The sequence below is a fragment of the Taudactylus pleione genome, unplaced genomic scaffold (genome assembly GCF_031769625.1).
Source record: "Taudactylus pleione unplaced genomic scaffold, aTauple2 ptg002305l, whole genome shotgun sequence".
NCBI lineage: Eukaryota > Metazoa > Chordata > Amphibia > Anura > Myobatrachidae > Taudactylus > Taudactylus pleione.
Window position 1 is genome coordinate 272,862 of NW_028286696.1, and position 10,384 is coordinate 283,245.

At 44.6% G+C, this 10,384-nt stretch overlaps 1 protein-coding gene across 1 annotated transcript; it reads left to right on the forward strand.

The window, feature by feature from the left end:
* The first annotated feature begins 1,777 nt into the window (after nucleotides 1–1,777).
* On the forward strand, nucleotides 1,778–10,184 carry LOC148431389 (indolethylamine N-methyltransferase-like). Its single transcript, XM_088466034.1, has 3 exons — nucleotides 1,778–1,866; nucleotides 2,135–2,354; nucleotides 10,056–10,184. Exons 1-3 carry the CDS (start codon nucleotides 1,778–1,780, stop codon nucleotides 10,182–10,184), a joined length of 438 nt encoding a protein of 145 aa, XP_088322160.1.
* Nucleotides 10,185–10,384: the final 200 nt, after the last annotated feature.

Here is a 10,384-nt window from a genome sequence, read left to right on the forward strand (position 1 = left end):
ACACATCACTGCCTCGCTGACAAACATACAGTACACATCACTGCTTCACTGACAAACATACAGTACACATCATTACCTCACTGACAAACATACAGTACACATCACTGCCTCGCTGACAAACATACAGTACACACCACTGCTTCACTGACAGACCTACAGTACACATCAATGTCTCATTGAAATACACATTTCTGACAGAAAAATATTAACAAATGCCAAGATACACCAATTCTCACCAAAGATTGACTAGTACAAAAAAAGATCTTGAATAGGACTTATCTGAGCAGCCAGTTCAGAATCCAGCACAGCACATAGTGAGCAGACATGCCAGCCTTGGCCTTGAAGAAGCATTAAACATTTCCTGCCAGTACCATTCACTTTTCATAATGTTTTCTTTCCAAAATTAACCACTTTTACACTGACAGTAGCTATTAATGTTCAACTATTTAAACAACTTATTCTGAATGTTCAACACTGTTATCCAGTTAAATGTTTATACATTAAGAATAATTAAAATAAAACATCCTGTATTTAACTATTTTTATCTCCTATTCTGTGTTTGTTTGACCTAATATCACCTCCAGGACTATTTTGTCACAAAAGGGACCATTTTATAAGATAGATATACTACTCTTGGGTTTGCCACAGCTAGGGTTGGATTGGGAATGTAAATTAGCCCTGGAAAAAACTCTGAAAGTGGCCCTATGTAATCTATGTCCCTAGTTGTCCTTCCCCTGCCGGGGATCTCATGAATATTAAATAATCCCCCAGCTTCCTGAATTCTGGGCTACCACTGTTACCAGGCACTTCAGCCAGCCCGATGGTCTCCTCTCCACTCTACCTCGTCCCCAGGATGTGACATTAACTTCACAGCCTGCCAGGTTGTGACATTAAACTTTAACTTCACACTTCACAGCCTTTGGAGGGGATCGAGAATAGAGGAGACAATTTGGCTGACTGCATAGACGGCACCCGGCCCAGCAACGTACCCCACACCAGCCGCAACCACCTACAGATCCACACTTGGTACTTCAATGCACACTTCCTCAATGGTGCTGCAGCATCTTAAGCAGCAGGAGTTCTGGGTGAGGTTTAATAGGATAGCCTGCTCTTTTGAGAGAGGCTCAGACGCAGGCAGCTGACCGTGGCCACCGGCAGCTGACAAATAAAAAAATAATAGCCAGCCGAGTGACACAAATGAGGAGGGTGGGGCCACAATAGAGAAGCGGTCCCGCAACCAAATGGTCCACCGGGATTTTTCCTGCAAAAGATAAGGGCCAATCCGCCCCTGACAGCAGTGCTCTGATTTAAGCACTCCTTGGGTGGTTGAACACACGAAGACAAATGCGTGCATATATCAGCGTGCGACCACTCAACCAAGAGTGTTATACCAATTACATAAGATATGTCACGCTTTTATTTTATAAAAGCTTTTTTACCAACACAATGTATCATTTGTACCATGTGTGAGCAATGCATTCACTCTCAGATTGCCAGTAAGTTGTTTAATTGGCAGTATTACACCAGGAAACATACGTCATATATGAATTACATTTCAGTATGGGACCAATGCTGGGACTCACATTATCTATCTTTACCGCTAACTAACTGTGACTATGTAGAATGTTACATCTCTTCTTATCTGAATCTTCCGTGCAGGTCGTATAAAAGGAGAAACTTTGACTGACATCAGTATTGGATCCATGGTTCATCATCTTTTTGTCATGAGTGAATTTTTTAAATCATCACTATACTAAAATTAAGAGAGTCCTGTATTATGGAACTCAAGAAATGGGTGAACACCCGCACAGGGGCCTTTGATTGGACTCATGCATCTAAGATTGTTACCGAGCTGGGAGGCATCAGGTAAAATGTGATTCTAAACATATAAGAACATAAAGGATGAGTCAAAATAACAAAAATGTAAAGTGAAGAAATCATTAAGATACCTTACACATAAAGAGCACATAGAGAGTTACAAATAAGTGTTTATACTCTTTGAGAAGATAATTTTTTTTGTTTGATTGTTTTTTTTTGTGTGGCCGATGTATAAAGAAACGGAAGTGAAACACACAGTTCTGCAATGTACATTGAGCTTGCTGTATTATATAATGTAATGATTTAATTATTTTAGTGTCAAAGAACAAGAGAAGGAAGAAAAGGTGAAGGAAAGCATTAAACACATTGTGGAAATTGACTTCAGCAAAGAAAACCTCACGGATCCGGTGGTGACACCACAAGCTGACTGTCTATTCACGGCGGGGGTGCTGGATTCGATTATTCAGGACCAAGAAGATTACATCAGAAACCTCAGGAAGATGTCAAAGATGCTTAAACCTGGGGGATACTTTATTGTAATTGGGATCTTAAATGCCACATATTACACAGCTGGTAATGATAGGCTACATGCATTTAGTTATGGGGAAAGTTTTGTAAGAAAGACTTTCACTGATGAATGATTTGTAGTTAGTTCCTGTGAGTTAATTGATAGAAAAGTAGAGAGTGATCTCATAGATCATAAGCAAAGGATGGTTCTTACTGCTGAGAAATGGAAATGTTAATTCTTTGCTTTACTCATGCTTCTAATAAACCAAAAGTAAAAATTGCTAAAAATGGTTTGTTTTTGTGTTTTTTATTTAAAGCAAGGAGTTGGGGCATATAATGGGTAGAGGTTCTGATACTATGGATAAAAGTTGCCGGCCTGCTGAAGGGCCTGTGGGCAGGTTAGTGACTCCCTTGTCCATATAGTTGTTGGAATGGACTAGTTACATGATACAAGTTCCAGGTAGGACTGTTAATCTCTCCCAGGATTATTGTAGAAGAACTGCCTGTTTCTGAAAAATAAATGTTGGTACTTAGTACTGTGGTTAGGTAGCCTTATACTAGAAGCACGCACACCAATTCTAGGATGACCGCAAAACAATGAATTTTACAGAAAAGTATGTTCAAAGCCATGTCACTTACTAACAGAGACCCACGCTATGGTCACTGCCCAGTATCTATCATTGATCATACTGACACAGGGCCTGCAAAGGCTTTATATACCCTAGATTCCTCCAGCCCCTCCCAGATTGACAGGCAAACCACACACCCTTCTTTCACAGGTGTTAAGATTTGGCAAGATATGCTCCTATCCTGCAGAGGGAGAGTGAGAGAGACACAGCATTTTCTACAAGCAGGTAAAACACCCATTTTATATTTTAAATGCCTAACATTCCTGGTCCTGCTACCAACCACCCCATGATCCTTACAGAGTATACTCTCCCTTTTGCCACAGAACCATTAAGACACTCAGAAAAATATCATTAATGCAAAATATAATCAGTTATACATGGTTGGGCCAATGACAAAGGAGACCATCGAAAATTATATCTCATGGCAATGCACCACCGTAATATGGTTTAAGGCTATATTTATATGTGATTCCTGACTCAATGGAAGATATTTACTTATATATCTGCAAAACCCAAGTCAGTCACAGGTTACTTTTATTGTATGACTTACAGTAGATTATACTTACCACTAGATTACCAGATCTATGCGAGAAAAATGAGAGATAATCGAGATAGAAATAGTGTGAAAGTAAAAGAAAAAAATGAATGAGAGCAAGAGAGTAAGAAAAATAGATATCATTGAAAACATGAAGTGTAAGTTGAAGACAGAAGAAGAGAGCAAGCACCTCCAAACTAATGACAATGAGAATGTGTAGAGGCCAGAAAAACCTAAATAGAAAGTTGTGTTTAAAAGAGAGGGTGGGCTATACTCCATGGGAACAGAATGGGTGGGCTATACTCCATAGTAACCAGGGGGTGGGCTATACTCCATGGGTATTGAGTGGGTGGGCTAAACTCCATGGGCACTGAGTGGGTGGGTTATACTCCATGGGCATTGAGTGGGTGGGCAATACTTCATGGAAACAGAGTGGTTGGGCTATACTCCATGGAAACAGAATGGGTTGGCTATACTGCATGGGCATTGAGTGGGTGGGTATACTTCACAGGAACAGAGTGGGTGAGCTATACTCCATGGGAACAAAATAGGTGGGCTACACTCCATAGTAACTAGGTGGGTGGGCTATACTCAATGGGCATTGAGTGGGTGTGCTATACTCCATGGTAACAGAGTGGCTAGAATATACTCAATAGTAACAGAGTGGGTGGGCTATCCTGCTTGGTGACAGAGTGGATAGGCTATACTCCATAGTAACAGAGTGGATGGGCTATACTCCATAGCAACAGAGTGGGTGGGATATACTCCATGGTAACAGAGTGGGTAGGCTATACTCCATAGTAACAGAGTGGGTGGGCTATACTCCATGGTAACAGAGTGGGAAGGCTATACTCCATAGTAACAGAGTGGTTGGGCTATACTCCATAGTAACAGGGTGGGTGGGCTATACTCCATGGTAACAGAGTGGGTAGGCTGTACTCCATAGTAACTAAGTGGGTGGGCTATACTACATGGGCATTGAGTGGGTGGGCTATCTTCCATGGGCATTGAGTGGGTAGGCTATACTTCACAGGAACTTAGTGGGTTGGCTATGCTCCAAGGGAACAGAATGGGTGGGCTATACTCCATGGGCATTGAGTGGGTGGGCTATACAACTGAGTGGGTGAGCTACACTCCATGGGAATAGAATGGGTGGGCTATACTCCATAGTAACAAAGTGGGTAGGCTATACTCCATAGTAACAGAGTGGGTGGGCCATACTCCATGGTAACAGAGTGGGTAGGCTAAGCTCCATAGTAACAGAGTGGGTGGGCTATACTCCATAGCAACAGAGTGGGTAGGCTATACTCCATGGTAACAGAGTGGCTAGGTTATACTCCATGGTAACAGAGTGGGTGGGCTATACTCCATAGTAACAGAGTGGGTGGGCTATCCTCCATGGTAACAGAGTGGGTAGGCTATAGTCCATAGTAACAGAGTGGGTGGGCAATACTCCATAGTAACAGAGTGGGTGAGCTATAGTCCATGGTAACAGAGTGGGTAGGCTATACTCCATAGTAACAGATTGGGTGGGCTATACTCCATGGTAACAGAGTGGGTAGGCTATACTCCATAGTAACAGAGTGGGTGGGCTATCCTCAATGGTAACAGAGTGGCTAGGCTATACTCCATAGTAACAGAGTGGGAGTACTATACTCCATAGTAACAGAGTTGGTGGGCTATACTCCAAGGGAACAGAGTGGCTAGGCTATACTCCATAGTAACAGTGTGGTTGGGCTATACTTCACAGGAACTGAGTGGGTGGGCTATACTCCATAGTAACCAAGTGGGTGGGCTTTATTCCATAGTAACAGAGTGGGTGGGCTATACTCCATGGGAACAGAGTGGCTAGGCTATACTCCACAGTAACAGTGTGGTTGGGCTGTACTTCACAGGAACTGAGTGGGTGGGCTATGCTCCATGTGAACAGAATGGGTGGGCTATACTCCATGGGCATTGAGTGGGTGGGCTATACTTCACAGGAACTGAGTGGGTGAGCTATACTCCATGGGAACAGAATGGGTGGGCTATACTCCATAGTAACTAGGTGGGTGGGCTATACACAATGGGCATTGAGTGGGTGGACTATACTCCATGGCATTGAGTGGGTGGGCTATCCTGCATGGTAACAGAGTGGGTAGGCTATACTCCATAGTAACAGAGTGGGTAGGCTATACTCCATGGTAACAGAGTGGGTAGGCTATACTGCATGGTAACAGAGTGGGTAGGCTATACTCCATGGTAACAGAGAGGGTGGGCTACACTCCATGGTAACAGAGTGGGTAGGCTATACACCATAGTAACAGAGTGGGTAGGCTATTCTCCATGGTAACAGAGTGGGTAGGCTATACTCCATGGTAACAGAGTGGGTAGGCTGTACTTCACTGCCCCCTGAGTAAAATTAGACACACTAGATGTTTGACTTATTTAAAGTAAACAAAGTTTGAATTTGGAACACAATACATGTACTTGGGCACGTAATACATGAAGTTACATACGTAGATCAAGCAGGTATGGGCCAAGATTAATACACCCTACAAGTACCAGCCAGTATAATGCTTATGGCCCAACATCATGTCTCTCTCTACAGTCAACAACAGGCACATTACAGACAGCATAGGAACTAAACAATAAGAAAGAATGATACAAAAGTAGAGATGTGCGCAGACCCCCATGTTTTGGTTTTGTATCTGTATTTCCTTGTATTTTGGATCAGGATTGGTTTTGCCAAAACCGCCCTTGCATGTTTTGTTTTTGTTTTGGATCTGTATTTTTTTCTAAAAAAATCATAAAAACAGCTAAAATCACATAATGTGGTCCTGTTTTTGTTCCTACAGTATTATTAACCTCAATAACATTTATTTCCCGTCATTTCCAATAAATGTTGACCATCTCACTATATTGATTTTTTTTTATCTAGTTTAGGGCCAAAAGGTTGCATTCAGGTAGCTGGCTGACAAAGCTAAGTGACAGCAGTGGGCTGTTCTAACATGTAGCAGTTCAGCTTCCAACACAGATACTGTGTGTTATTCAGTGTGGTTTGGATACACCAATATTGCACGTACTGTGACAGAAGTGTCGGCAGTGCAGAGTGCGTGCGGGTGCCAGCGGTGTCCTCAGTGCTTTTGTGCTGACAGTGTCGGCAGTGCAGGGTTGCCAATAATGTCCTCAGTGTGGGAGTACCGGCAGCGTTGGCAGTGTAGGGTTGCTGATGGTGTCTTCAGTACGTGGGGCAGCAGTGCAGGGGTGCTGGCAGTGTCCTCAGTGCAGGGTGCTGGCAATGTCGACAGAGCGGGGGTGCCAGCGGTGTCCTCAGTGTGGGGGTCCTGATTGTGTCAGCAGTGCATGGGTGCCAATTGTATCTTCAATGCAGGGTGCCAGCAGTGTCAGCAGCGGGGGTGTCGGCAGTGGGGGATGCTGCCAGTAGGTGTCAGCAGCAGGGGGTGCCAGCGGCATCGGCAGCGGGGGTTGCCGGTGGTGCCAGGCAAGGGGGATTGGTGGCATAACTTTCTAACTTCCTGTGCCCACATTCAATGGGCTTATCGCTGATTGGCTGCGAGCCATGACAGATGGCTCTGTCAGCCAATAAGCGTTAAGCCTGCTCTATGCAAAACCTCACGATCCAAAAGCAGGATCGCAAGGTTTTGCTTTGATTAAGGATCCAGGGCAGGCTGGTAGATCTGAGCTGTGTCTCGGATCCCCCCAGATCCCCAAAATTCGGTTGGGTCTGTTTCCCGGAGAACCAGATCCGCTGATCTCTATACATAAGTATCACTGCACTGCACACTGCACCTCGTTGCGGTGCTCATTTGACCGGTTATATCTTTAGTTCTATGGGGGCTAGGTATTTGAGACCGGTATCCTGTGGTAGCCTTCGCCCCTGCCTTTTATCATTGCAGTTAATAGTGTACCATTCTCATCATAATTCATTTTCACATTCTGCCCAGCCTTGGTTTTAGTACGTTTGGGGGATGCATCATCAACAGCTTCTTCCACAGGCTCTAACCAACCTGCTGGGCTACCTCCTCCACTAGCTCTGCCGCTGCCTGGACCTCCTTATCCTTTCTCCTGACTCTCCCCCTCCATAGCAAATTTATACAAAGAACACTGAGAGAAAATACAAACATCTGAAACCTAAGCTAAAACTGTCCATACATCCAACCAAATTACCTCCAACCAGCCAACTGTCCAACTTGTCTGTACAACTAAAACAGTGCTCCACACATCAAACCAACTTTTTCATCAGACCAGCCAACCAGCCAAATTTTATATCAGATCAGCCAACTTCTCTCCAAACTGCAATCTCACAGAAGTAGGTGGACAGTGTCCTTCTACTCTGCATGTTTTGAATAAATGTGTCATGCTTCTATAGTGCAAAAGCAAGAAGCACTTACCGTATATGCACAATTAGAAAAAGGCTGGCCCCCAGTGAGAGGTCTCAGGCATGGTGGGCCCTTGGAGGGGTCATGATGCTGGATGTCATGTCTTCTCACAGTGATGACCCGGGGTGTGATCTGTGTGGTGACTAGGGATGTGCACCGACCCCCATGTTGGTTTTGGATCTGGATCTCCCCTGGTCGTGGATCTGGATTGGTTTTGCCAAATCCTCACCTCCGTGTTTTGATTTGGGGTTTTGGTTTTGGATCTGGATTTTATCTTAAAAAATAAAAAAACAATTAAAATCACATAAAATGGGCCTGTTTTTATTCCTACAGTATTAATAACCTCAATTACATTTATTTCCAGTCATTTCCAATCAATTTTGACCAACTCACAATATTATTTTTTTCACCTAGTTAAGGCCAAAAGGTTGCATCCACCTAGCTGGCTGACTAAGATAAGTGACACAGTGAGCGTCACTAACAGTGTGTTATACAGTGTGGGTTGGATACACCAATAGTGCACTTACTGTGACAGCAGTGTCGGCAGAGCATGATTGCTGACGGTGTCCTCAGTACAAGTGCAGGGTATCAGCGGTGTCTTCAATGCAGGTTTGCTGGCTGTGTCAGCAGTGCAGGGGTTGCTGATGGTGTCCTCAGTAAATTGAATAGCAGTGCTGCGGTGCTGGCAGTGTCCTCAGTGAAGGGTACTGGTGATTTCGGCAGTGCCAGTGGTGTCATTTAGTGCAGGTTTGCTGACTGAGTTGGCAGTGCAGTGGTGTACTCAATGCAGGGTGCCGGAGCAGGGGTGCTAGCGGTGGCCTCAGTGCATATGTGCTGACAGTGTCGGCAGTGCAGGGGTGCCGGTGGTGTCCTCAGTGCGGGAATGCCGGCAGTGTCGGCAGTGTGGGGGTCGCCGACGGTGTCATCAGCACATGGGGCAGCAGTGCAGGGGTGCCGGCAGTGTCGGCAGTGCTGGTGTTGGCAGCGGGGTATGCTGCCAGTGGGGGTGCCAGCGGTTTCAAGAAGTGGGGGATGGAGGGCGCCATCTTCTTTTGATTTATGACTGTGTGCATAATGGACTTAACGCTGATTGGCTGAGAGCCATGATAGATAGCTCTCTCAGCCAATAAGCATTAAGCCCGATCAATACAAAACATCGTGACCCGCCAGCAGAATCGCAAGGTTTTGCCTTGGGTCAAGGAACCAGGGCAGGCAGGGAGATCTGAGCTTGGCTCGGATCACCCCGGATCCCCAAAATTCGGGTGGGTTTGGTTCTCTGAGAACCAAACCAGCTCATCCTTAGTGGTGACATTCATGCACCTCACTTCTCACAGGCTGGCAGCACAGCATCAAACCTCTCACAAGCTGGCAGCACAGCACCTCACCTCTCACAGTCTACCAATAATGCCTCTCTGAGTCTGGCAGCAAAGCACCTCACCTTTCACAGGCTGTTCATTACACTGCACCTCATTGCATTGCTCATTTGACTGGTCATATCTCCAGTTCTATGGGGGCACTCGAGACTGGTACCCACTGGTAGCCCTGGCCACTGCCTTTCCAATGGTACCAGGGGGGTGCTTGCCAGAACTCAGGGGCCAGACCTAGAAAATTTCAAAGTCCAGGACCTGAAACCAGCATTGTCCAGTTGAAAAATCAACTATTAAGCCCAGGAGGGGAAGCAGCCAACCTTCCTCACTAAAAGTGACTCATAGATTCTTATGGTTCGCTAATCACTATAAGAAGTTATGGTTTCTCTACACCTTGGTAGCTCCCATAACTGCCCTTACACAGAAGGATGCAAACCCAACTCAATAGCCTCCAAAAGCAAAATCAAAACCAGATGATGCATACCCATTTATCGTGGAGATAGACCAATCTACCTAGGAGTAGGAGCAATTCTATCTCAAAAGTCCACAGAAAATAATGCTTCATCCATGTGTATTCTTTTCCAGAAAATTGTCTCCAGTGTTAAGAAACTACCCAATCAGGGAGAATGAACTTCTTGCCATAAAATTGGCATTCAAAGAATGGTGCTATCTATTAGAGAGTGCTCAATTTCCCATCACAGTATTCACAAATTATAAGAATCTCCTTTTCCTAAAAACCATGCAATGTCAGTTTTCCAGGCAAGCTAGATGGGCCTTATTCTTTATGTGCTTCAATTTCAAATTAATTTACTGTCAGGGATCCCAGAATGTGAAGGAGGATGCTTTATCTCGCTCTTTGTCACAAGAGGAAGATCTCTGTTCAGAGGAACTGTTTCAGTACTTTGTATTTGCATCCTCCTCTGGGGAAAACCTTCATGAAACCTGAGATACAGAAAAAACTCATCAAAAACTACCTCTTGTGTAAACTTTGCCAAGTACTAACTTCCATGTCAAGCTCCTGCAGGTCCTCTTCATCTTTTATCCATTCCATTCCAACTCTGGTCCTATATTTCAATGGATTTCATGACTGATCTTCCACCATCTAAAGGATTTAACACAATCTGGGTTATAGTTGACCGGTTCTTG

Coding starts and splice junctions, on each gene's coding strand:
- LOC148431389 (XM_088466034.1), top strand. CDS start 1,778: ATGGAACTCAAGAAATGGGTGAACACCCGCACAGGGGCCTTTGATTGG. Junction 1,867..2,134: donor ACCGAGCTGGGAGGCATCAG/GTAAAATGTGAT, acceptor TAATTATTTTAG/TGTCAAAGAACAAGAGAAGG. Junction 2,355..10,055: donor AACCTGGGGGATACTTTATT/GTAATTGGGATC, acceptor ATTTACTGTCAG/GGATCCCAGAATGTGAAGGA.